Source organism: Pristis pectinata, chromosome 28, assembly GCF_009764475.1.
Source record: "Pristis pectinata isolate sPriPec2 chromosome 28, sPriPec2.1.pri, whole genome shotgun sequence".
In the NCBI taxonomy this organism is placed as follows: domain Eukaryota; kingdom Metazoa; phylum Chordata; class Chondrichthyes; order Rhinopristiformes; family Pristidae; genus Pristis; species Pristis pectinata.
Window position 1 is genome coordinate 713,328 of NC_067432.1, and position 27,194 is coordinate 740,521.

Here is a 27,194-nt window from a genome sequence, read left to right on the forward strand (position 1 = left end):
TTGGACAAGGGTGGACAAATAAGGAAGACTCGGATCAAATTTGTAAGCTTGAAGAATAGCAACTCATGCTCCATCTGGGAAAATTGCAGCTTTCTGGTCTCAATATCAAATTCTACAACTTTGGGTAACTTGCTTTCTCTGTCTGTGTCAGAAGTGGCCAGTGCATTGGTGATATCTGCTCAGTTTTTATCTCTCCATTAGCACAGCCTGGCACTTCCTGCAACCCTGCAATTCACAATTTTTATGTTCCTTTGTTTCTGTTCTCACGCTCTAATTGCTCAATTTTCATAATTTTTACACTCCTCGTTTCCTTTCTCCCTCTCTAACTGTCCCCATTAACTCATCAGCCAGATGACCTCATTTACAGCTTATCCCCATAGCAACCATGGCCTCACGTTATCAGAGATATTCCCTTTGTCCGGTCCATTCTCCCTCACCACAACTTCAAACGAAGATCTTTTGAGAACCTTGGGAATTATGGAAGATCATAACCAACACAATCACATTTTACAGACACCTGCTTTCATACCATTGCAATTGCCATTATTTAGGTCCAAGACATTAGTTTCATACTTCAGTTTCTCACTCTCAAGCTGGATATGAAATCCTATCATGTTCAATCTTCCTTAGAGGATCCTTTACAATGAGATAATTAATTAATGCTTTCTTACTACCTACAATCAGATCTAAAACAGCCTTTCATTACTGCATTCATTTTCCCTCCCACATCTTGAATGGTTCCTATACCACAGTGTTATGGGCAGTTTTGCTCATTTCCACCTTCGACTCCCTGCACCCAAGAGTACCTCTGCTCTTGGCTACACAGACTGTAAGTAACTACACCTGATGTTCAAATGAAGGAGCCTAGTCCCCTTCTGAAACCCTTTAACTGGCTAACTTACAGTCACATCCTCCTGTACAGCCACTGACCAAATCTACAATATTTAACCTCTGACTACTGTCCAGGCCATCTTCTCCCTCCCTGATGTAGCACAGTTCTGATTCTAGCTCAGCTCTGAGCTGAAGTTCCATGAGATGCAGTTAGGGGAGTGATAAAGAACATAGTATAGTTAGGGGATAGTATAATAAGGGGATGAAAATACTATTCTCAGCCGCTCTGAAGTTCTGTTATGGCTGCGTTATCTGGCTATTGGCATGGGGTTGAGGAGGAACAAAGTGGGGGTGGAAGTATCCAGTTGCCAGGGGCAATGCCAGTACCAATGACAGAAGGAAAACTAGAAGTATATTCTACTCAGTGAATATGAGCAGCAATTATTCTAAATCACAAAGCTGAAGCACAGAAGTAATAGTCCCTGGATTACTACCCAAGCCAACAGGGTTAGAGAGTTGGTCGTATGGTGGGGGAAGGGTTCAACCAGAGGGGGCACAAGCATTTGTATTGGGGAAAGAGGAAGTTGTTCCATTGAGACAGGCTTCATGGACTGGGTTGGGATCAGTGTCATAGCAAATCAAGTAGATGAGTCTGTGACTAGGCTTTAAAGTAAGTAGCTGGGGCTCAGCTGAAGGGAGGTTTAGGAGGTTAACGGGCAAGAAGGTTACCGTGTAATGATAATCAGAGCTTGACAGAAGGGAGCATAGAAATATACTGCAAATAGAGTCAAAGTACAACACTCAGCATTTTGATGAGTGGACTTATCAGGTGAAGTGGGGCGATGAGGTGTTGTGTTTCTATTTTAAGAAGCATCAGAGCTTAATAGGGAGGGTTTAAATCAGTGCGGCAGGGGAGTGGGAACCAGAGCAACAGAGCAGCAGCTGGAGGGATTGAGGGGAAGGTAGGGGTTAGGCCAAGTACATCTGATAGGAAAGACAGGCAGGGCCAGGTTAATGAACATGGTTGGACTGATGGGCTGAAGTGTGTTTATTTCAATGCAACGAGTATTGTGGATAAGGCAGATGAACTTACAGCTGGATCAACGCATGGAAGTGTGATGTTGCGGCCATTACAGAGACTTGGTTGAAAGAGTGACAGGACTAACAGCTCAATGTTCCAGGGTTTTGATGTTTTAGATGAGATAAAGAGGGAGGTAAAAGAGGTGGAGGAGTTGCATTACTAATCAGGGAGAAGAAAGGTGCAAGGAAGGTGTGCCAGCATCTTTACTTTCTTAGAACAGTAAAATTTCTACAGATGTACTGTTGAAAGTATCCTGACTGGATGCATCATGGTTTGGGATGGCAATTCGAATGTGCAGGAACATAAGCAGCTGTAGAGTTGTGGACTCAGCCCAATACATCACGGGCACATCCCTCCCCACCATCGGTACTATCTACAGGAGGCACTGCCTCAAGAAGGCAACATCCACCATCAAAGATCCCCATCATCCGGCGCATGCCATCTTCTCACAGCTGCTATCGGGCAGGAGGTAAAGAAGCCTGAAGTCCCACACCACCAGGTTTGGGAACAGCTACTTCCCTTCAACCATTTAGTTCTTGAACCAATCTGCACAAACCTAATCACTACCTCAGTATAGCAACATTATGACCACTTTGATCAATTTGCACTACAACAGACTTTTTTTTGTTCTAGTTGTGTATTTTCTTGTAAAAATTGTGTATAATTTATATTTATGTTTTTCTTGTGAATGTTGTGTATCTGATGCTATGTCCCTGTGACACTGTACAAGCGGCATAGGTTTAGGGTAAGAGAGGAAAGATTTAATAGGGACCGGAGGGGCAACTTTTTCCATGCAGAGGGTGGTGAGTATTCGAGTTGCCAGAGGAAGTGGGTGAGGCAGGTATAACAGTATCATTTAAGCACTTGGATAGGTACATGGAGGGGCAGAGCTTGGAGGGATATGGACCAAACGCAGGAAATTGGGACTAGCTGGGTGGACACCATGGTCGCCATGGACTGCTTGGGCTGAAGGGCCTGTATCCGTGCTATGATGCTGCTGCAAATAAGTTTTCGATGCACCTGTGCATACATGTGCATGACAATAAATTCAACTTTGACTTTGAGAATGTCACAGCTGCACTCAGAGAGGACATACTGGAGGGCTCATCCACTGAGACAATACGGGTAGAGCTCAAAAATAAGAAAGTGCAATCACTCTGGTGGGGTTATACTACAGGCCTCCCAAAAGACACCGGGAGATAGAGGAATAGATATGTAGACAGATTATGGAAACCTACAGGGTTGTCGTAATGGGTTACTTTAACTTGCCCAATATTGGTTGGGACTTCCTTAGTACAAGAGGCTTAGGCAGAGCAGAATTTGTTAGGTACATCCAGTAAGGTTTCTTGGAAAGTTATGTAGATAATCCAACTAGAGGAGGGACCATATTGTATTGGGAAATGAGCCTGGACAGGTGATTGGGGTTTCAGTGGGAGAGCATTTTGAGAACAGTGATCACCACAGCTCGGGAGAAAGTGCGAAATTGGGGAAAGGAAAATTACAATATTATTAGGCAGGAACCAGGGAGAGTAGATTGGGAGCAGCTGTTATTGGGCAAGTGCACATCCGGCACGGTGTGCCCTCTGGTTCCCACCCCCCTCGCAAACTAGTTTAAACCCTCCCGAACCACCCTAGCAAACCTGCCTGCAAGGATATTGACCCCACTCGTGTTCAGGTGTAACCAGTCCTCTCTGTACAGGTCCCACCTTCCCCAGAAGAGATCCCAATGATCCAAAAATCTAAAACCCTCCCTCCTGCACCAACTTCTCAGCCACACATTTATTTGCCATCTCCTTCTACTCCTACCTTCACTATCGCATGGCACTGGCAGTAATCCCAAGATTGCTACCCTCGAGGTCCTGTTCTTCAGCCTTCTGCCTAGCTCCCTAAACTCACTTTTCAGGACCTCATCCCTCTTCCTACCTATGTCGTTGGTACCAACATGAACCCCGACTTCTGGCTGTTCTCCCTCCTGCTCAAGGATCCTGTGGACCCGATCAGAGACATCCTGGACCCTGGCACCTGGGAGGCAACATACCATCTGGGATTCATGCTCACTGCCACAGAAACTCCTATCTGTTTCCCTGACTATCGAGTCCCCTATCATTACTGCCTTCCTCTTCTCCTCCCTTCCCTTCTGAGCAGCAGGACTGGTCCCAGTACCAGAGACCTGGCTACTGCTGCTTGATCCCTGCAGGTCATCCCCCTCAACAGCTTCCAAAGCGGAAAACCTGTTATTGAGGGGAACAGCCTCCAGGGTCCTCTGCACTATCAACCTGTTCGTTTTCTTTTTCCTTTTCTCTCCACTGACAGTCACCCTTCTGTCTACTTCCTGGACCCCAGAAGTACCTGCTCTAAGGGGGGGGGGGGGTGACTGTCTCCCAATGTACAGTATCTACATAACTCTCTCCCTCCCTGATGCTTCGCAGTGTTTGAAGCTGCAACTCCAGCTCATCAATTCTGAGCCGAAGTTCCTCCAGCCTCAAGTATTTACTGCAGACGTGGTCATCGTGCACCACAGCAAGGTCCACGAGCTCCCACGTTAAGCAGCTGCAGCACACCACCATGTCCTCCATCTTAACTAATTCTTTCCCTCCCTAGTTTTATCCTGTCATTTACCCTGTACTCTGCCTTGGAATTTGTCCTTCCAAAGTATAAAACCTCACACTTCTCCGAATTGCATTCCATCTGCCAGTTCTGCATCCTATCAATGTCCCTCTGCAATCTTCGACAATCCTCCACACTATCCACAACACCACCAAACTTTGTGTCATCTGCAAACTTGCCAACCCACCCTTCTACCCCGTCATCCAAGTCATTAATAAAGATCACAAAAAGCAGAGGTCCCAGAACCGATCCTTGTGGGACACCGCTAGTCACAGCCCTCCAATCTGAATGCACTCCCTCCACCACAACCCTCTGCTTTCTACAGGCAAGCCAATTCTGAATCCACATGGCCAGGCTTCCCTGGAACCCATGCTCTCTGATCTTCTGAAGAAGCCTACCAAGTGAAACCTTGTCAAATGCCTTACTAAAATCCACGTAGACCACATCTATTGCACTACCCTCATCAATCTGTCTGGTCACCTCCTCAAAGAACACTATCAAGCTTGTGAGACATGATCTACCCTTCACAAAGCCATGCTGGCTGTCCCTGATCAGACCATGATTCTCTAAATGCCCACAGATCCTATCTCTAAGAATCCTTTCCAACAGCTTGCCCATCACAGACATAAGGCTCACTGGTCTATAACTCCCTGGACTATCCCTACTACCTTTTGTGAATAAGGGGATGACATTTGCCACCCTCCAATCCTCCAGTACCATTCCCGTGGACAACGAGGACTCAAAGATCCTAGCCAAAGGCTCAGCAATCTCCTCCCTCACCTCGCAGAGAACCTGGGGAATATTCTGTTAGGCCCTGGGGCCTTATCTGTCCTAATATTTTCTAACAGCTCCAACACATCCTCTCTCTTGATATCAACATGCTCTATAACATTACCCTTACCAACACTGTCCTCAGCGTCATCAAGTCCCCTCTCCTTGATGAATACCGAAGTAAAGTATTCACTGAGGACCTCAGCCACTTCCACAGCTTCCAGGCACATCCTCCCACCTTTATCCCTAATCGGTCCCACCTTTACTCCTGTCATCCTTCTGCTCTTCACTTAAGTGAAAAATGCCTTGGGGTTTTCCTGAACCCTACTCGCCAAGGCCTTTTCATTTCCCCTTCTTGCTCTCCTCAGCCCCTTCTTAAGTTCCTTCCTTGCTGCCCTATAATCCTCAAGAGCCCTATCTGATCCTTGCTGCTTAAACCTTATGTATGCTGCCTTCTTCCTCCTAACTAGATGTTCCACCTCTCTTGTCACCCATGGTTCCTTCACCCTGCCATTCTTTCTCTGCCTCACCGGGACAAATTTATCCTTAATATCCTGTAAGAGATCCCTGAACAATGACCACATCTCCATAGTACATTTCCCTTCAAAAATGTCATCCCATTTCACGTTCTAGCCTTATAGCCTCATAATTTGCCCTTCCCAAATTAAGTATTTTCCTGTCCTCTTTGGTCCTATCCTTGTCCACGACAATGCTAAAGGTTAGGGAGCAGTGGTCACTGTCCCCCAAATGCTCACCCACTTAGAGACCTGTTACCCGACCCGGTTCATTACCTAATACTAGATCTAATATGGCATTCCCTCTAGTCGGCCTGTCAACATACTGTGACAGGAATCCGTCCTGGACACACTTTACAAACTCTGCCCCATCTAAAGCTTTGGTACTAAGCAGGTGCCAATCAATATTTGGGAAGTTAAAGTCTCCCATGATAACAACCCTGTTACTTTTGCATCTTTCCAAAATCTGCCTCCGAATCTGCTCCTCAGTATCCTTGCTGCTACCAAGGGGCCTATAGAATACTCCCAGTACAGTAACTGCTCCTTTCTTGTTCCTAACTTCCACCCATACTGGCTCTAGCAAGGATCCCGCTACATCATCCACCCTTTCTGCAGCTGTAATAGTATCCCTGACCAGTAACATCACCCCTCCTCCTCTTCTCCACCATCCCCCCCCACCCCCCATCCCTTTTAAAACACTGAAATCCGGGAATATTCAGTATCCACTCCTGCCCTGGTGACAGCCAAGTCTCTGCAAGAGCCACAATATCATAGTTCCATGTATTTATCCAAGCTCTCAGTTCATCACCCTTATTCCTGATGCTTCTTGCATTTAAGTAAATGCACTTTAGCCCATCCACCTTACCACTTTTAGACTTTAGACTCTGCAGAAATGTATTCTGTGCGCCTTTGTATTTGTACCGGCCATAATCCCAAAGACCCGAGTCAGACCCCTTTCCAGTAATTATCATATAATTAGTTCCAACTATGCCCCTGGTGACATGAGCAACTGTTATCTAGCTCTGACTGTCACTGCAGAAGAACCCACATGGCTGGTCCATTGTCATTGTGCAACTGTTGCACATGACATGTGCAACAGTTGCACAATGTGCAACAGTTGAAATAATGTGTGCAACAGTTGCACATGATATATGCAACTGTTATCTAGCTCTGACTGTCACTGTGGAAGAAGCCACATGGCTGGTCCATTGTCATTGTCCTGACAATTTCCTTGTCTCAGCATGGCCTTTCTCTGAACTTAAGGTTCACACGTTTGGAGGATGGTTCTGCTTAGAAAACCAGGCATAAATAGAACCTCAATGAAATTGTTAATGAGCCAAATATGGTCTAACAAGTTAAATGGGGTCACTGTAGTTACACTATCTTCATGTTACCTTTACATTGCCTAAAATCTCTCAGTGAAGGTGGAAGTGAATTAGGGAATCCATAACCAGAGCAAGAGCTATACCTTAAAGATGTGCTTCCTGATTTCATCTGCTGTACGGCTACATTTCAAACATAGCTGTACTGCGATGAGGAGCCACGGAGCTAATGGCAAGTCTCCTCAGAACAGAGGGAGAAAGCACAGATAACAGTCTGGTACAAGTCACTTAACAATGCTCCTCAAGCTCCATGACCCAACAAAATCCAACAGGAAGAAAACAGCTAGTAACATAGTCCTAACCTGAGGAAGAGCTTTCATGAACACCTAGCAGTTAATTACATGGAAGTTAAGCTAAACACTGGCAAACAGTCCCTCCCTGCTCTGTTGGCACAAATTATGGTATGGCTGAGAAACCTGCATCAGGAAAAGTAGTAACATGAATTCCTCAAAAGCACTAACAAAACATTTGAACAGAATGCAGTTTGTTTAGCTTTATGCCACATGTATAACACTCCCAGCAGAGAACAAAATGACTCAATTAATTAACTGACAATAAAAGACTATCCTTCAAACAACCACCATGCAAGTGGATAGGTGGAATCAGAGGCCAACAATCCAAAATAATTGCTCAAGCCTTAGCAATTCCTTGCTCACTTCAGCACCAACTCATTCCCGCATTGTTAACTTCCTATGTATTCAAGCCTCTGTTTTCACCTGTCATTGGTAAAATCTTGAGCAACGAACAAGAAGTTGGAGGAACTCAGTGGGTCAGGCAGCATCTGTGGAGGGAAATGAACAATTGACATTTTGGGACTCCAGTGCAGATGAAGGGTCTCGACCCGAGTTCCTCCAGTATCTTGCTTGTTGCTCCAGGTTCAGCATCTGCAGTCTCTTGTGTCTCCATTAGCAAAATCTTGTTGCTGTTGGAAATTATGAAATGATTCTGGAACTATCAAGATTTAGACACAAATCCCAAAATCATGTGACCAAATGGGCAATGGAGCAGCACATGAGGGCTGAAGCTAGCATGGGATAATAGGTCCAGCAGGGTTTTGCCAGATCAAATGAGGAAATGTGTTGAGCAATACACTTGGTGTCTGCACAATGCAGAACACTAGAAGGGTGTCCGATGCTGTCACCCATAGTTACTGGGTAGGAGGAACAGGAGACCAATCCATGTACCAGATACAGCATGGGAACCCATCCAGAATATAGTACAGCAATTGCTTGGTTATTGGGGTGATGCCAGAAGACTGGAGAACTTCTAACATTGCACTATTGTTTAAAATGGGAGGAGGTGATAAATTAAATAATTACAAGCCAACTTTGATAGTGGGCCAATTATTGGAATCAATTCCAAATGACAATAAAATCTTTCATTCAGAAAGGTACAGGTTAATTAAGTCACCATAGATTTGTTAAGAGAAAGTGTCTGACTAACAAATTATTAGTCAGACACTTTCTCTTAACAAATCCATGGTGACTTAATTAACCTGTACCTTTCTGAATGAAAGATTTGATACGGTCTACATGGAGTTGAGCAGGACTTTTGACAAGGTTCCACAAGGCAGGTTGTTAAAGAGAATGTAATAACTAACAGCATCTAAGGGATCCAAAACTGTCCCAGTGGTAGGATGCAAAAGGTATTCGTTAACAGGTAGTTTTGTGACTATAGGCTTCATATTTAGTCCCTTGCTTTTTATAGTCCAAACAATGAGATGGACTGAAATGTAGGGAGCATGATAAAAGAAGTTTACAGATGAATCCAAAAATGATCATGTGGTTGAAAGAGAGGATGAAAGCTTTTTACTGCAGGAAGATATAGATGGTCTGGTCAGGTGGGCAGTAACACAGCAAATGAAATTTAATCCAGGTAAATGAAAGATAATGCATTTGAGAGGGTATAACAGTACAAGACAAGAGAATACACAATAAATGGATGATACTGAGTACTGTGGAGGAACAAAGGGACACTGGAGTGCATGTCCACAAATCCTTAAAGGTAGCAGGGCAGGTCAACAGGTAGTTTAAAACAAAACCATAGACCATGCTTTTCTTTAGTAACCAAGGCATAAAATATAAGGGAAGGAAGTTAGACTACAGTTTGAGTGTTGTGTATATTTCTGGCCACCACTTTATATGAACGATATGATTGCATTTGAGAGAGAGCAGAGACCATTTATGAGGAAGTTGACATGACTGGAAAATTTTAGCAAAGGGGATTTATTTAAAAGCTAAATTTATTTTCCTTTTAAAAGTGGTGGCTGAGAGGAAACAAAGTAAATAAGAAAGACCTATATCCCTTGCAGAGATGTGAAGAATTCGAGGTCTAGATCTGAAATAATCGGATCTGGATTAGAGGGGAGTTGAACAAAACTCTTTTCACAGCTCAGGGACCCTGGCTCAATCCTGACCTCTGGTGCTGTCTGTGTGGAGTCTGCAAGCTCTCTCTGTGATTGCATGGGTTCGTTCCCACTTGTGGCAGGTTAATTAGCTACTGTAAATTACTCCTTAGTGTAGGTTAACAACAAAAAGTATCAAAAGGGAATCGATGGGCATGTGAGAATATGTTGCAGAGCTACAGGGAAAGGAGAGGGAGGAATGGGACCAATGGGACTGCATGGCAAGAATCCGACGGACCAAATGGCCTGTGTTGTTTTAAGTAGGTGATTCAGAGGATGGTAGGGGACTTGAACTCAGAAGTTTGTGGAATTACTTCAATATTGCAGCTAAGTGCTTGGCTTTCCTTTTCTTCTACCAAATTATATATCCAAGAAATGTGTCCGTTGTCACTTAACTGTACTAGTATGTATGGCATCTCTCCCAAAGTGAGTTAACATAAATACAATGGTCTGCAAAAGAAATCACAACTGCTGACATTTGTTATCAAATAACTTAAAGCAAGACAACAGTTAAAATGTGTAGTTGACAACAAATAGAAAACTTGATAAAAGAATACTTGGGATAGGTCCTTGAGAGAGTCTCAGTAGTGAAGAAAAGACAGTGGTAAAGACAGTGGTGGATATAATGAGTGATCACATTCTAACCAACGTGGCACCATGAAATACTGGTGGAAAAGATCTGCTTTCTGGAATTCTTACAGAAGCAAATAGCCACACCACAGGTTCAGTGCTGACCAATACTTTAGTCAAGAGTATCCCCTGCCAGAAATGAATGACTCTTTGTATGCTTACCTCAATCTCTGTGCTATCAATGTGATTTTCAATTATCTCCACACAACGCCTCTTTATCAAAGGCTCTTCAGTGATCACAGTCTCCTCAGCAATATCAGTTGCCGGAACGGTCAAAACTAGGAGATGGAAATAGTTTCAACAGAACTTTAGAAACAGAATTCTATTAATGATTGCACTTTTTTTTCAATGATTGTGAGCTGTAGATCAGCTGAAGTGTATTTTATTATTTTAAGTATTTAATGTGCAAGGTAATGGTATCTACAAATTCTTTGAAATAAAATATTATTATTTTTACTGTCACTAAGTGTAGCCAGAGTGGATACTACCTAATCCATTGAGTAAAAGTGTGTGTGTTACACCTGCTTAATTACCCTGGCATGTTCAGCTTTGCAGTATTTATTTTACATCAATAGTTGGAGGGAATATCAGGAAACAAGTGAATGAGCTTTCACTTACATTGTATGTTATCAGTTAATCACACTTTACCTTGCTGTCCATCCTGCATTGTCACAATGATTGGCTGATTCATGCTGTCGCTGGCTGCCTGCAAGTTGCTCAGCTGAATATCATCAGTAACTATGGTAATCACTTGCTGACCTCCACTGCTGACAACTTGTTGTATGGCACTGTCCACAGAGTCGGCTGTTACTACTTCTTCTGTAGCAACTGCTGAAAGAAAAATCAATATTTCTCTTTTAATCCTGAATTTTGAACATCATTATGTTCCAAACAAAACTCTATTTATTTTGATTAAGTGGGAAGACCTTCCCCAATCAGAAGCATCCACTAAGAAGTAGGAAGAGAGTTATGGATTAGCTGGACTGTTATACGACAAGGATGTTAACTACCCATGAAAGATTTGAAATAAATTTACAATGATGCACCACCAAACCCTTCATGGCCACCTGCAGCAGGGGCTTGTCTTAGTTAGCATTCCCCTCCCCACCACACCAATTCCAAGCAGACAATAGCTCAGGCAGCTCATCCTCAATGCAGACCCCTGGCTATCCACCACCCAATCTCACCCACTGCCAGCAGTCAGATGCAGCAAGTTGTCATCATTTTGAGCAAAACCAAGAGGCACTTGTAAGCTCACCACTGTCTCAAATGATCAGTCGCACTGCAACTGTTACAGGCAGCCTTTCCTGTAAAGAATCAACTAATTACTGCATGGGTACCTACAGACCTAGAACTTAAAAAGAAGAGTCTTAAGGAGAGTTTTGCAGTTACAGAAAAGTAATGGTTAAATCTTGCTGCATTTTACTTTGGTTGGTCTGCTTTACTTTCTTAAGCTGATCTGACATAATACAGAATGTTTAAAAGCATTCTCCAAACAGTCAAAGATGATTTAAAAAATTCTTTTTAGAATTCATCAACAGAATTAATGGAAATAGATTATTTTACATCACATTAGGTGTTACGCATTTTGTGCTGTAACAGCAACACAATAAATACTATACTTCAACACTACACACACTGCTGCAGAAGCACATAGTCTTTCCCCTGGGGAGGGGCTGCTAAAAACAAGAGGCATAGGTTTAAGATCAGAGGTGAGAGATTTAAAAGGGACATCAAGGAAAGAGTTTTCATGCAAAGGGTGGTGCGTATTTGGAATGAGCTGCGAGAGATAGTGGCTGAGGCGGGCACATTAGCAACATTTAAAAGCCATCTAGATAAGTACATGGATAGGAGAGGTTTAGAAGGCTATGGGCCAAACGTGGGCTGATGGGACTAGCTTGCTGGGCAACACAATTAGCATGGATGAGTTGGGCTGAAGTGACTGTTTCGTGCTGTATGACTCTATGATTCTAAGAACAAACAGAGGTTTGATCCAATAATCTTCCCAGGCTGCTGTGGAAAGTAACAAGCAAGGCAAAAAGTCAATGAAGTGCCTTTCAAAATATTTCATCCACAGTGACAATATAAATTATTATTCACTACATATCCACAAAGAAAGAAAATGAAAAAATATGGAAATAATAATTAGTAGATCAGCAATCATCTCTCTTCTGATGAAGGGTCTGAGACCTGAAATAATAACTGTTTCTCTTTTCACAGATGTTGCCTGACCTGCTGAGTTTTTCCAGCATTTTCTATTTTATTTCAGATTTCAGTTTTTTAAAATTATCTTCAATCTTTCCTCTTCCATACATACCACTTGTTATAGTTCCCATATGCATCCAGAATGTTGGATATTATAAAGTTGTGCCCTTGTCATTCATCACAACAATAATTTTGTCTGAATATAGACCAATAGGTAGTTAAAGTGGATAACCTTTCCACAAAAATTATTTGCTTTCGATACAAATGCAGCTGTCATTTGCTATTCCCTTGAAAACGAACAGAAGTTAATCAAGCAATATGTAAAGGAAAATGACTCAATTATTCTCAGTATTTATTCAAGTATATTTGTTATTGGAACAGACCACGAGGTACTTAATCTGCCTGTGATTCTCTACACTGACGTTAGATGACATCGCTATCTTTACAGCTAAGGGGAGAGTATTCATCAGTAAGAAGTTAATGCTCCTCGTCTAATATATCAGCCATTCTTTTAGTCATTTTTAATTCTAGTATGTAAATAGCAAACAGGTAATTTTGAAGTTTAATTCACAAAGACAGAGACATTTTTCCAGCTGTGGTACCACTCCATGCACTAGCCTTGCAGAGTTTTCAAGTTGCAGGAATTTAGTTGATTATGGGAACAAATTATCCCCAAAATACTCAATGTAACACTTAGACAAAGGTGCAGATGCAATTGTTCTACCATAGTTTTCCAATGAACTTCACCCTCTCATATCATGCACAACTTGCAGGGAATCTTCTCAAAATCATCTTATGCGTTATAGGCAATCTGTGTTCAGGCTGTTCAAGATGGAAACCTGCCCTTACAGAATTCACAAATTACTACCCAAAAATTTGAGAAATGGAATAAAATTCATTGTTATGGAATTTATGGGAGGGGGGGGCGGGTGGGGGGGAATTAAGTAAATAAATACAAAAAGCAAAAGAATTAACAGTTTTTTTTCTATTTTTATTTTTTTCAACTCGCATTTCTTGATACATGCACAGAGAATGTGGCAGCTTCAGTGCAGTAGGGTCATTTTGCTGTCTAGCAGATTTTTTCCCCCAGTTTTCCCATATTATTTACCCTTAAGATGTCTGAAACAGTGCCAGCAAGTTTGTGCAAGTTGTAAATCCAAATGACTACTGTTATTTCTTGTGATTTATACCATTAAACTATCTCATCTAAATTTGATATGCATTTAAAAGTGTATGTCTCCATTTAAACTGAAGGCTGGAAGCTGATAAACTTCTCCAGTCACTTGTATCTGCAAACACAGCTGCTGGCCACTTAAGAAGTTGAGTTTATTGTCATATGCACAAGTGTACACAGGTGCATTGAAAAACTTAGTTGCAGCAGCATCACAGGCACATAGCATCAGATACTCAAAATTCACAAGCAAAACATAAATTACACACAATTTTACAAGAAAGAACACAAGAGATTCCCTTGCCAGTTTCCAAAGCAAATCTCTTAAGTGGTCCCTCATAGTGAACCAGCAGCTGCGGTACTCATCATTACCGTTGAGAAAAACATCCCGTAGGAATGCTTCTCCACTCAGAACATGGGATTCAACAGTAAATAGGGTTTCATGTTACGGAAAATTGCGATACATATGGTATTCTAGGAACACAACTACTCCATAAACATGGGGGCCATCTGCAACACACAAGACATAGAGTAAGGTGGTTCCAGGTTTAACCCCACTGCCTGTTGGTCACAGCTATGCAATAAAATTTCTATGATTCTATGCACTATAACTAACCAGCTTTTATTTAAGATAAGATATCTTTATTAGTCACATGTACATCGAAACACACAGTGAAATGCATCTTTTGCGTAGAGTGTTCTGGGGGCAGCCCGCAAGTGTTGACACCCTTCCGACACCAACATAGCATGCCCATAACTTCCTAACCCGTACGTCTTTAGAATGTGGGAGGAAACCAGAGCACCCGGAGGAGACCCACGCAGACACGGGGAGAACGCACAAACTCCTTAGAGACATTGGCTGGAATTGAACCCAGGTCACTGGTGCTGTAAAGCGTCACACTAACCACTACACTACCAAATTATCAAACTTATCTATCAAATTAACAATGTTGGAACAAAACAGTAATAATGCTTAATGCCATGCCAATAATTTAGAGCTTTATTCATCCTATCTAGATGTTATAGCTTAAACTGAAAAGGACAAACTTCATATTACTGAAACCAGTAAGTTCTCCAATAAGAGGCATTTTCTGCATATGAGTGAAGTTTACAGACTAGCCAATCTGCTTTTGATCAAATTACCATATAATGTAGTTGCCCTGAAAGAATCTCACCATTAGACAATGGTGACAATAAGAGCCGCGAAGTGATGATGCAGCTTTACAAAACTCTAGTTAGACCACAATTAGAGTACTGTGTTCAGTTTTGGTCACCGCATTATAGGAAGGATGTGGAGGCGTTGGAGAGGGTGCAGAGGAGATTTACCAGGATGCTGCCCGGATTAGAGCGTATGGAATATGAGCACAGGCTTAAGGTGCTAGGGCTTTATTCACTGGAAAGGAGGAGGATGAGAGGAGACGATAGAGGTATATAAAATATTGAGAGGAATAGATAGAGTAGACAGCCAGCGCCTCCTTCCCAGGGCACCAATGCTCAAGACGGGAGGGCATGGCTTTAAGGTTATGGGTGGGAGGTTCAGGGGAGATGTCAGGGGGAGGTTTTTCACCCAGAAAGTGGTTGGTGCATGGAATGCACTGCCTGCGGTGGTGGTGGAGGCAGATACATTGGACAGGTTCAAGAGTTTGTTGGATAGGCACATGGAGGAATGTGAGATAGAGGGATATGCGGGAGGAAAGGGTTAGATAGTGTGAGGGTGGTTTGATGGACGGCACAACATGGTGGGCCGAAGGGCCTGTTTTCTGCTGTATGGTTCTATGGATGGATGCTGATAAAAAATAGTTGCTTTTATCTCCAATGCCAGTCCCACTTATGAAATATTAAGTACAGAGAGTACCAGTCACAGAATCGTACAGCACAGTAATGGGCCCCTCTGGCCCACCTTGTCCATGACAACCGTGATGCTGTCTACGCTGATCCCACTTCAGGAAGCAGGGACAGTGCACATACTCCTCTTTACATCAATGGTGCTAAGGTCAAGATGGTCGAGAGCTTTAGGTTCCTAGGAGTAAACATCACCAATAGTCTGTCCTGGTCCAACTACATAGATGCTATTACCAAGAAAGTGCACCAGTGTCTCTACTTCCTCAGGAGGCTAAAGAAATTCCATATTGATCCTCACCAATCTTTATAAATGCATCGTAGAAAGCATCCTATCGGGATGCATCATGGCTCGGTATGGCAACTGCTCTGCCCAAGACAGCAAAGAGTTGTGGACACAGCTCAGCACATCACTGAAACCAGCCTCCCCTCTGTCTACACTTCTTGCTGCCTCGTTAAGGCAGCAAAAATAATCAAAGACCCCACCCACCACAGACATTCTCTCTTCTCCCCACCCCCACCCCCCAATCAGGCAGCACGTACCACAGGCTCAAGGACAGCTTCTATCCCTGTTATGAGGCTATTGAACAGGCCTCTTGTACGATAAGATGGACTTGAGGCCTCACAATCTACCTTGTTATGACTTTGCACCTTATTGTCTACTACACTGCACTTTCTCTGTAACTGTAACACTTTATTTTGTATTGTTATTGTTTTTCGCTTGTACGACCTCAATACACTAATGTAATGAAATGATCTGTATGGATAGCATGCAAAACAAAGTTTTTCACTGTACCTCGGTACATGTGACAATAATAAACCAATTTACCATTTGCCTGCATTGGGCCTATATCTCTCTACATCTTTCCTATCCAAACACATTTTAAACACTAAAAAAGGCTCTGAAAGTAAACCAGGTAACTACAGGCCCGTGAGCCTGACATCAGTAGTAGGTAAATTATTGGAAGGTGCTCTGAGAGATTGGATATACAAGTATTTGGACAGCCAAGGGCTGATTAAGGATAGTCAGCATGGCTTTCTGCGTGGTAGATCGTGTTTAACGGATCTTGTAGAGTTTTTCGAAGAGGTTACCAAGAAAGTAGATGAAGGAAAGGCTGTTGTCTACATGGACTTTAGTAAGGCTTTTGACAAGGTCCCACATAGGAGGTTAGTTCAGAAGGTTCAGACACTAGGTATCCATAGAGAGGTTGTAAACTGGATTCGAAATTGGCTGTGTGGGAGAAGACAGAGAGTGGTAGTGGATGATTGTTTCTCAGACTGGAGGCCTGTGACTAGTGGTGTGCCTCAGGGATCTGTGCTGGGGCCATTGTTGTTTGTTGTCTATATCAATGATCTAGATGATAATGTGGTAAATTGGATCAGCAAGTTTGCTGATGACACTAAGATTGGAGGTGTTGTGGACAGAGACGAAGGCTTTCAATGCTTGCAAAGGGATCTGGACCAATGGAAAAAATGGGCCAGAAAATGGCAGATGGAATTTAATGCAGACAAGTGTGAGATGTTGCATTTTGGAAGGACAAATCAAGGTAGGACATACACAGTAAATGGTAGGGCACTGAGGAGTGCGGAGACACAAAGGGATCTGGGAGTTCAGGTACATAATTCCCTGAAAGTGACATCACAGGTAGATAGGGTTGTAAAGAAAGCTTTTGGCATCCTGGAATTCATAAATCATAGGAGCTGGGATGTCATGGTGAGGTTGTATAAGACATTGGTGAGGCCAATTTTGGAGTATTGTGTGCAGTTCTGGTCACCTAACTATAGGAAGGATATCAGTAAGATTGAAAGAGTGCAGAGGAGATTTACTAGAATGTTGCCGGGTCTTCAGGAGTTGAGTTACAGGGAAAGATTGAACAGGTTAGGACTTTATTCCTTGGAGCGTAGAAGAATGAGGGGAGATTTGATAGAGGTTTACAAAATTATGAGGGGTATAGACAGAGTAAATGCAAGTAGGCTCTTTCCACCTAGCTTAGGAGAGATAAGTACAAGAGGACATGGCTTTAGGGTGAAAGGGGAAGGGTTTTGGGGGAACATTAGGGGGAACTTCTTCACTCAGAGAGTGGTGGGAGTGTGGAACGAGCTGCCATCTAACGTGGTAAATGCGGGCTCACTCTCAAGTTTTAAGAATAAATTGGATAGATACATGGATGGGAGAGGTCTGGAGGGTTATGGACTGGGTGCAGGTAAATGGGACTAGCGGAATAAAGTTTCAGCACAGACTAGAAGGGCCGAATGGCCTGTTTTCCTGCGCTGTAGTGTTCTATGGTTCTATTGTAATTGTATCCACCATCTCCTCTGGCAATTCGGTCCAGATAACCACCACCTTCGGTATGAAAAGGTTATCCCTCAGATCTCTTTGAATTTCTTCCTTCTCAGCTTAACCTGTGCCCCGTAGTTCTACACTTCCTTGTCCTGGGAAGAAAAGAATTTGGAAGCTTTGGAAAGGGTGCAGAAGAGGTTTACCAAGATGCTGCCTGGATTAGAGGGCATGTGGTATGAGGTTAGGTTGGACAAACTTGGGTTGTTCTCTCTGGAGCGGCGGAGGCTGAGGGGAGATATGATAGAGGTTTATAAGATTATCAGAGGCATAGATAGAGTAGATAGCCAGTATCTTTTTCCCAGGGTTGAAGTGTCTAATACTAGAGGGCGTGCATTTGTGACAAATTTGGTGACCAGAACTATACATAATACTCTAAGTGTGGTTTAACCAGTGTTTTGCAGAACTACAACATGACATAATGCCTCGTCCTATGAAGGCAAGCTTAACAAATTCTTCCCTACTCTATCCACTCATGTCTCCATTTTCAGGAAGCTATAGACTTGCATCCCAAGGTCTCTCTGTATATTAATGCTCTAAGGTCCCTGCCAATTACTCTATATGTCCTAGCAGAATTAGATTCCCATGTTCACTCTCAAAGTGGGATCCATTCATTTCTGAAAGAAAGGGCACAAGGTCCTCGTCATTCCAAATTCTGGTATTCACAAATGGAAAGCAAGCTCTTCTCACTGTGCGAAAACTATAGGTCAGGTTAGGTATGGTACCTAACATACGTTACCCGCCTCCCCTCTTTTGTTCACCTATCACTGCTCTGCTTTTCCCTCCTATATATTGGGCTTCCCCTTTTCCTATCTTCAGTTCTGAAGAAGGGTCCTGACCTGAAATGTTGACTGCCTGCTTTTCTCCACGGATGCTGCCTGGCCTGCTGAGTTCCTCCAGCATCATGTTGTTTTTCATCTAGATTCCAGCATCTGCAGTCTTTTGTTACTCTCATATGTTATGTTAAATGAAATAATCTATACTGTTAGAACTAATACATATAAACAAATTCCTTTTTTAAAACCATCAGCAACTGTTCCTATTATTTAAGGGCTATCACAAAATACTACCATAATACTGTTACGGACTCAGTGAAAGTCCCTTTAAGATAGAGAGTGTGTGTGTATGTGTGTGTGGGGCGTGCTTACGTCAATAGAAGATAAAGGACGTAATGATGTTGTTGAAGAAGTCAGAAGAAGAAGAGAGAGAGAGAGAGAGAAGGGAGAGAGACACCAGCCTGCTTGTTTTCTCTATCGATGGATGAGAAACAATAACTGTGTTTGCCACTGAAATCCATGTATGGAAGTTGGAAGTAATCCGGTGGAGTTCACTTTGTTGCTGACCTGTAGAAGGAAACAGGTATTTGTGTGGACGACCATGATTCGGATGCCTTTCGGGGTGAGGAAGTCACTACCGAGTAAACACTGAAGTGTCGTTTGGGTTCCATCGTGGAACATTTGGATTTCGTATGTACCCTCTCTCTGTTTCTCTACGTCTACGTCTTATCTTCAGACAACGGTGGTTGTTGAAGAAGCCCTTGCTCATGTTTCACCTTATGGCTTGTGGAACTGAACTTTAAGAACCATTCCTGAACTTGGAGTTTGGGACTTTGCCACACACACACACACACACACGAAGAGTTTAGTTTTGGGGTTAACGTTCAAGGTTTAACATTTCTGAATTCTAACATACTAACATTTTTACTTTTATTTTACGTATTATCATAAGTAGTGATTAATAAAATAGTTTTTAACACTGAATCATGCTCAGTGTGTTTCTTTTGTTGCTGGTTCGTGACAATACTAATAAGGATTTCATTTTTCAGGAAGAGTAATTTCTGTATGTTTTACTGGCTGAAATACCAACAAAATATCAAACACGAGGAGATCATGAGAAGCAAAGTACATCGTCTGAACACTGTTTTTACTGCTTTTCCCCACTCAGTTTCAAACATTAGTCTTTTTATGTGGATATGCTTGGAAGAGTTAAATCCTGTGACATGGCCTAGGTTGTTAAATGTATAAATATTAACATCAGTTATTTAATGGTAATATTAACAGCAAGAATCTTATTATTGACTAAGAAATATTGTACAAGTATAATATATAAATATCACTTAATTGTTTAAATGCAGATGGATCATTTACTACATTAAATTTTTCAACAACAATAAAAACATATTAAATAGAGAATGGCCAACCCATTGGCAAGCAATAATCAGAGGTTAGACATTGAGCAGAGGTGAGGAGGAAAGTTTTTCTCTTGGTTGATTGAACTCAAGGGCAGAGGAAACTGATGCCATAAACATTTCTGAAAATAAAAGCACTTGACAAGTGCTGGTGGAAGAGGAGCTAACAGGGTTAGAGATAAAAAGCAAAGCTGTAAGATTAAGGGTGACTGCTCATGAAAAGGGCCAACTCATGCACAATGGGCTGAATAGTCTCCTCCGGTTTGCCAGTTCCTGCAAAACTGTAATCCCCCACACTTTAAATGAACATATTTCATACTTGATTAGATTTCATTGATTTCTCTTGATCCTCTTCAAGAAAGCATAGTCATTATTGTATTTGAATTTGCTTATTATTGAAGCCTAGAAATTCACACAATGAATTCTTAACAATGTGAACTATTCCCATTCACTGGCTATTCTAGGAGAATAAATATTCCAAGACAGAGATTTACCATCCAATTCCTTTGGCATCCTGTGGTTACAATGTTGAAGTCTAGGTGTTAACGGAGCAGGAAGCTGCATAACTCCATCACTGGTAACATGATTTGTGCAAATAACCAAGATTTTTAAAAAATTTTGCTGGAAGGAACTATTAAATGAAGCAGAAGTAGGCTTTTACAGGCCTTAATAAAGTTAATTTCACCTAGAAAAATCAGACATCAGTTTGAGGTAATAACACATTAAGAAAGCAGATATATATGTGGATTGATAAAAGATGTTTGAAAGAGCTTGTAAGAGATGCTTGTTGATAAAATAAGACCTGTAGTAGTACCCTGGTCAACACTGGGACCATCCTCAATACGTAATAATACAGAATTCATCATCAAGATTTGAAACAAAAAAAGAGCAGGAGCATAATTGTGCTCCTACCAGTGAAATGTTTTGCGCAGGCTTTTAACAAAACCTTTAAACATATTACTGTGTGCCCAATACAAAGGAGTTGGAATTGGAATTGCTTTATTATTGTCACTTGTACTGAGGTACAGTGAAAAACTTGTCTTGCATACCGTTCATACAGATCAATTCATTACACAGGGGCAAAGCAATACAGAATGCAGAGTAAAGTGTCACAGTGACAGAGAAAGTGCAGTGCAGGTAGAACATAGAAGCAATAAGCCTCTGTTGTATTCGTGGCCCAGGACTATGGTTAAAAAAGTACTCCTTACTAATCTGAACAAATGATTTCACATGAAATTTCATGAATGATCTTTGCTAGTTATGTCACAGAACAGTGAGGCATGGTGGAGATCATCCCTAAAAGTAAATTTCTTTTGAAATCATGTAGCTGAGACTCACTTGTTAGCTTTCAGAATACACAGAGGATCAGTACAATTTTGCAAGGAGATAGGTAGGTTTCAATAACCTGGTTATACAAATGAGACAACCAGAATAATCCATTCTTAGAGCACAACATTAACAGCTGTTTAGTACAGCAGGTTGTGCTGTTTACTCAGGTATCCATGAGTGGGCCAAAAGCTTGAAGCAATGCCCAGTAAAAATATTTTTTTTGCTTTGTGGTGACTGAGTTCAAATGTTCATTTCTGATAAATAGTGGTGTGTGGTTTAATATTGCAGAACTTTCAGTCTAAGGACTGAAATGTATATTAGCCGAGACACAAATGAAATACCAGTCTCCACACGGCAAGTCACTCTTGCTGGAGTCGCATTGAAAACAAGTGTTAACAGCAGCATCAACCATAACCACAAATGAAAACAACAGGGTGAAGGATGTGGAGGCTGGAATGTTAAGGGAGGGGTGTGCTGATATTCTCGACACATCTGTATCAGGAAAGAGGACGTGCCAAGAATATTGGAGCATTTTAGTCATGGCAGGTGAGCTCAGACTCATGTCATGCTCCTCCTGTGCAATGTGGGAACTCAGGGAGGCTCCCAGTGTCCCTGACGACTATGTAAGTGTGTCCAGCTGCAGCTCCTGACAGACTGCATGATGGCACTCAAGCTGCATATGGATTCACTTTGGAGCATCTGCGATGCTGAGAATGTTGTGAATAGCACGTTTAGTGAGTTAGTCACACCGCAGTTTAAGGGTCTAGGGAAAGATAGGGACTGGGTGACCAACAGGCAAAGCAGTAGCAGGAAGGTAGTGCAGGAGTCCCCTGCGGTCATCTCCCTCCAAAACAGACATCTGCTTTGGTTACTGTTGGGGAGATGGCTCATCAGGGGAAGGCAGCAGTAGCCAGGATCATGGCACCATGAGTGGCTCTGCTGCACTGGAGGGCAGGAAAAAGAGTGGCAGAGCTCTAGTGGTGGGGATTCCATGGTAAGGGGAATAGACAGGAGCTTCTGTGGCTGCAAACAGGACTCCCAGCTGGTGTGTTAACTCCCGTGTGCAAGGATCAGGGATGTTTCAGAGCAGCTGCAGGGCATTCTGGAAGGGGAGGGTGAACAGCCAGTAGTTGTGGTGCACGTAGGTACCAATGATATAGGCAGAAAAAATGGGATGAGGTCCTACAAACTGAAATTAGGGAGTTAGAAGATCAATTAAAAAGTAGGACCTCAAGAGGTAATAATCTCAGGATTGCTACCTGTGCCACGTGCTAGTCAGAGCAGGAATAGCAGCACAGTTAGGGTGAATATGTGGCTTGAGCAGTGGTGCAGGAGGGAGGGTTTCAGATTCCTGGAGCATTGGTACCATTCTGGGGGAGGTGGGACCAGTACAAACCTGACGGTCTGCACCTGGGCAGGTCTGGGATCAATGTCCCGGGGGATTATTTACGAGTGCTGTTGGGGAAGGTTTAAACTAATATGGCAGGGGGATGGGAATCCATGCAGTAAGACAGAGGGAAGCAAAGCAGAGACCAAAACAAAAATTAGAAGAGAGTGGAGTACAGAAAAGTCAAATGCAAAAGACACAAAGGTTACTAGATTCTAAAAAGACAATGAGTGTAAGGGCACTTTATCTGAATGCCCATAGTATTCGAAACAAGATCAGTGAACTTGTGGGACAAATCAGTACAAAGGGGTATGATTTAGTGGCCATTACAGAAACGTGATTGCAGGTGTAAGGAAAGAGTTAAATTAGCCAAAAGTCATTTCTGATTCCTCCTTAGTATGTACAGTAGTGTGTAACACAACATGGTGTCAGCTCGGACTGGGAATGTTTTGAGAACTTATGGGAGCATTGATGCACATCCTTGATATTAGATACTGGTGAAGAATGTTTTCTTCTTTACATATCTGATATCTCTGTTTCTAAGTTAGGTGTTTAGGCCGAAGGTCGCGAGTGATAAGAAGGTACAGGCTGGTACCGCTAAGGAATGAAAAAGTACTGGGGTAAAAGTTACGTTAAGCTTTTGAGGGGTATCAAAGGGGGCACCTTCTTTGTACAAACCAGGACTTCCCTTAGGCTGGGTTGTGACTGGTGCTGAGATACAGACAGAAGGCTGCGTGAAAGGCTGTCGAAGGTTCCCTCCGGCATTAGATAAATCAGTTCATTGATTGGTGGATAAGTATTATTTTGCTTCCTTCTGTATTTTAAGTATTCTTCTTCCTTTCTGTATTTCATTCTTCATATAACTCTAATAAAGTAGTTTCTATAACCTTTAACACGTGTACAGTGCCTCCTTTGTTTGCAAATACCTCTTGCTGCTGAATCAGGAAAGAACAAGGAATGAATTTTAAAATATTTTCATTACAGCAGGGTGGAGATGAGTGGGAATTAAATATCCAAGGGTATCAGGTAATACGGAAGGACAGGCAGGAAGGTAAGGGAGGTGGGTAGCGCTCTTAATTAAGGATGAGGTCACAGCGGTAGTGAGAGACGATATAAGATCCAGGGAGCAGAACGTTGAGTCTATTTGGGTAGAGATTAGGAACAGTAAAGGGAAAAAAAATCACTGGTGGGAGTTGTCTATAGGCCACCGAATAATAACATTACAGTGGCACAGGCAATAAACCAAGAAATATCTGATGCTGTAAGAACGGAACGGCAGTTGTCATGGGGGACGTAGATTGGGCAAATCAAGTTGGTCGAGGCAGTCTTGAAGAGGACTTCATAGAATGCATCCATGATAGCTTTCTTGAGCAGTATGTTAGTGAACCTACAAGGGAAAATGCTATCTTGGATCTGGTTCTGTGCAATGAGACAGGTAAAATCAGCGATCTTATAGTTAGGGATCCTCTTGGAAAGAGTGATCACAGTATGATTGAATTTCTCATACAAATGGAGAGTACAATAGTTCGGTCTAAAACCAGTGTATTATGCCTGAACAAGGGAGATTACAATGGGATGAGGGAGGAGTTGGCTAGCGTAGACTGGAAACACAGACAATATGGTGGGACAGTTGAGGAACAGTGGAAGACTTTCAAAGAGATTTTTCACGGTGCTCAACATAAGTATATTCCAGTTAAAAGCAAGGACAGTAAGGGTGGGAAGAGCCAGCCTTGGATAAATAAGGAAATAAAAGGCATCAAGCTCATACATACAAAATTGCCAAAGGTAGTGGGAAATTGGAAACTTGAATGACTACTTTGTGTCGGTCTTCACGGTGGAGAATATATCTGACATGCCAAAGAGAGATGTCATGAATGCGATGGGAGGTGAGGACCTCGATACAATCACTGTCACTAAAGAGCTAGTGATAAGCAAACCAGTGGGCCTAAAGGTAGACAAGCCCCCTGGTCCTAATGGGATGCATTCCAGGGTACTGAAAGAAATGGCAGAAGTTATAGAAGAGACACTTGTGATAATTTATCAAAATTCCCTGGACTCTGGGCAGGTCGTGGCAGATTAGATGACAGTAAATGTTATACCACTGTTTTAAAAAAGGATGTATTCACTTCCTTTATCATTAAATAAACTAACTGATAATTTGGTAGTCAAACAGGCTTTGAGGATTTAGCTACAATTTAGAAAATATTATGGTTTATCAAGATTTTCTTTGTCTAGTCCCATTTTTGCTAATTGTTTTTTAAACCTTCTATGACTGGTGTAGTTTTTAAAGAGTAGGATAGATTGGGTATTACCTGCTTTCAGAATCTGTTTGTTGAAGGAAATTTTTCTTCGTTTGAACAACTGTCAATTAAATATAGTTTACCCAAAACCCACTTTTTCCGATATTTACAAATTAGAGACTTTCTCCGATCTCAATTACATACATTCCTGATAAGAATTTACTAGATGTAATTTTTAATTTGAAGCCTTTTTACGATGGCTCAATATCTAACATTTATGGTCGGTTATTAGGAACGACTAAAGTTCCCGTAGACAAAATTAAAAATGTTTGGGAACAAGATTTGCAGATTTCAATTTCTAAGGAAACTTGGAATGAAATTTTTAAATTGGTCAGTACTTCATCATTATGTGCTCATCACTCCCTCTTCAGTTTAAAGTGGTTCATAGAGCTCACCTGTCCAAAGACAAGCTATCTCATTTTTATTTGGATACATCTCCTTATTGTGATAAATGCAATAATGGAGAGGCTTCGTTATTCCACATGTTTTGGACATGTCCGAGTCTTAAAAAATACTGGATAGAGGTATTTCAAACATTTTCTGTGCTTTTTAAAATAAATTTTAAACCTAATCCTCTGATTGCATTATTTGGCATCGGAGGAGAAAAAGATATAATTTTGGAGACTTCTGATCTACATGTATTGGCCTTTATTTCTCTTACAGCCAGGAGGGCTGTGATGCTGAAATGGAAGGAAGTTACTCCCCCTATTCATGTCCAATGGCTACGGGATGTTATGTCATACCTAAATTTAGAGAAGATCTGTTGTTCAATTTCTGAATTTAATTTAGACTTTCAAACATTGTGGGGATCTTTTCTGAACTATTTTCAAAACCTTTGATTTGGTGGTTAAAGTACAGATATTGGCTAATTACTATTATCTGTTTAGGATTTTTTTTGTCTTTTTTTTAAACCAAACAGCTTCGGTCTTGGTAGTGGGTTTAGATTTTTTTAATAAAATTATTCCAATTCAATTGTTATTAATTAACTATCATTTTTGTTTATCAATACATGGTATTGTGTTAAATCATACTTAAAATCACAATGCATTCTATAGTATTTTGTTTTTTTTTATGATTCATGTACTCTGTATTTTCTATGTAGAATTAACAAAAATATTGTAAAACAAAAGGATGTAGGCAAAATGCAGATAACTATAGGCCAGTTAGCTTAATGTCTGTAGTCGGGAAATTGTGAGGCATCTGGATAGAAGTGGTTCCATCAGGCAGACACAGCATGGATTCAAGAAGGGCAGGTCCTGTTCAACAAACTTACGGGAGTTCTTTGAGGATATGATGAGCGCAGTGGATAGAGGGGAACAGGTGAATGTCGTACACTTGGATTTCCAGAAGGCGTTCGACAAGATGCCAAATAAAAGACTTATCCATAAGATAATGCACGGAATTGGGGGTAATATATTAGCATGGATAGAGGATTGGTTAACCAATAGAAGGCAGTGAGTTGGGATAAATGGGTATTTCTCTGGTTGGCAATCAGTGGAGAGTGAAGTGCCGTGGAGGTCAGTGTTGGGCCCGCAACTGTTCTCAATATACATTACATTAATTGAGTGGAAAACCAAATTGTGCAGAGGATGCGAAGAGTCTACAGAGAGATAATAGATAGGTTAAGTAAGTAGGCAAGGGTCTGGCAGATGGAGTATAATGTTGGTAAATGCGAGGTCATCCACTTTGGAAAGAAAAATAGAAGATCAGATTATTATTTAAATATGAAAGATTGCAGCATGCTGTTGTGCAGGGAGACTTGGGAGTGCTTGTGTATGAATCGCAAAAGGTTGGTTTGCAGGTGCAACAGGTTATCAAGAAGGTAAATGGAATGTTGGCCTTCATTGCCAGAGGGATTGAATTTAAGAGCAGGGAGATTATGCTGCAACTGTACAGGGTACTGGTGAGGCCGCACCTGGAGTACTGCGTGCAGTTCTGGTCTCCTTACTTGAGGAAAGATATACTGGCTTTGGAGGCGGTGCAGAGGAGGTTCACCAGGTTGATTCCGGAGATGAGGGATCCTATGAGGAGAGATTGAGTTGCCTGGGACCACACTCTCTGGAATTCAGAAGAATGAGAGGGGATCTTATAAAAACATATAAAATTATGAAAGGGATAGATAAGATAGAGGCAGGAAAGTTGTTTCCACTGGTAGGTGAGACTAGAACCAGGGGGCATAGCCTCAAGATTTGGGGGAATAGATTTAGGACGGAGAT

The 27,194-nt window shown here is 41.9% G+C and overlaps 1 protein-coding gene across 8 annotated transcripts in view; it reads right to left on the reverse strand.

Annotated features, from left to right (window-relative positions):
* Nucleotides 1-27,194, reverse strand: part of gabpb1 (GA binding protein transcription factor subunit beta 1) — an 84,304-nt gene that overhangs the window by 15,817 nt on the left and 41,293 nt on the right. For 6 of the 8 annotated variants that reach the window (XM_052040245.1, XM_052040243.1, XM_052040250.1 and 3 more), the window contains 2 exons: nucleotides 10,870-11,052; nucleotides 10,384-10,499 (listed from right to left, as the gene is read on the reverse strand). In XM_052040245.1, the coding sequence (XP_051896205.1) occupies nucleotides 10,384-10,499; nucleotides 10,870-11,052 (299 nt within the window). The remainder of the gene's footprint in view (nucleotides 1-10,383; nucleotides 10,500-10,869; nucleotides 11,053-27,194) is intronic. The other 2 variants (XM_052040246.1, XM_052040244.1) reach the window with 1 other exon arrangement.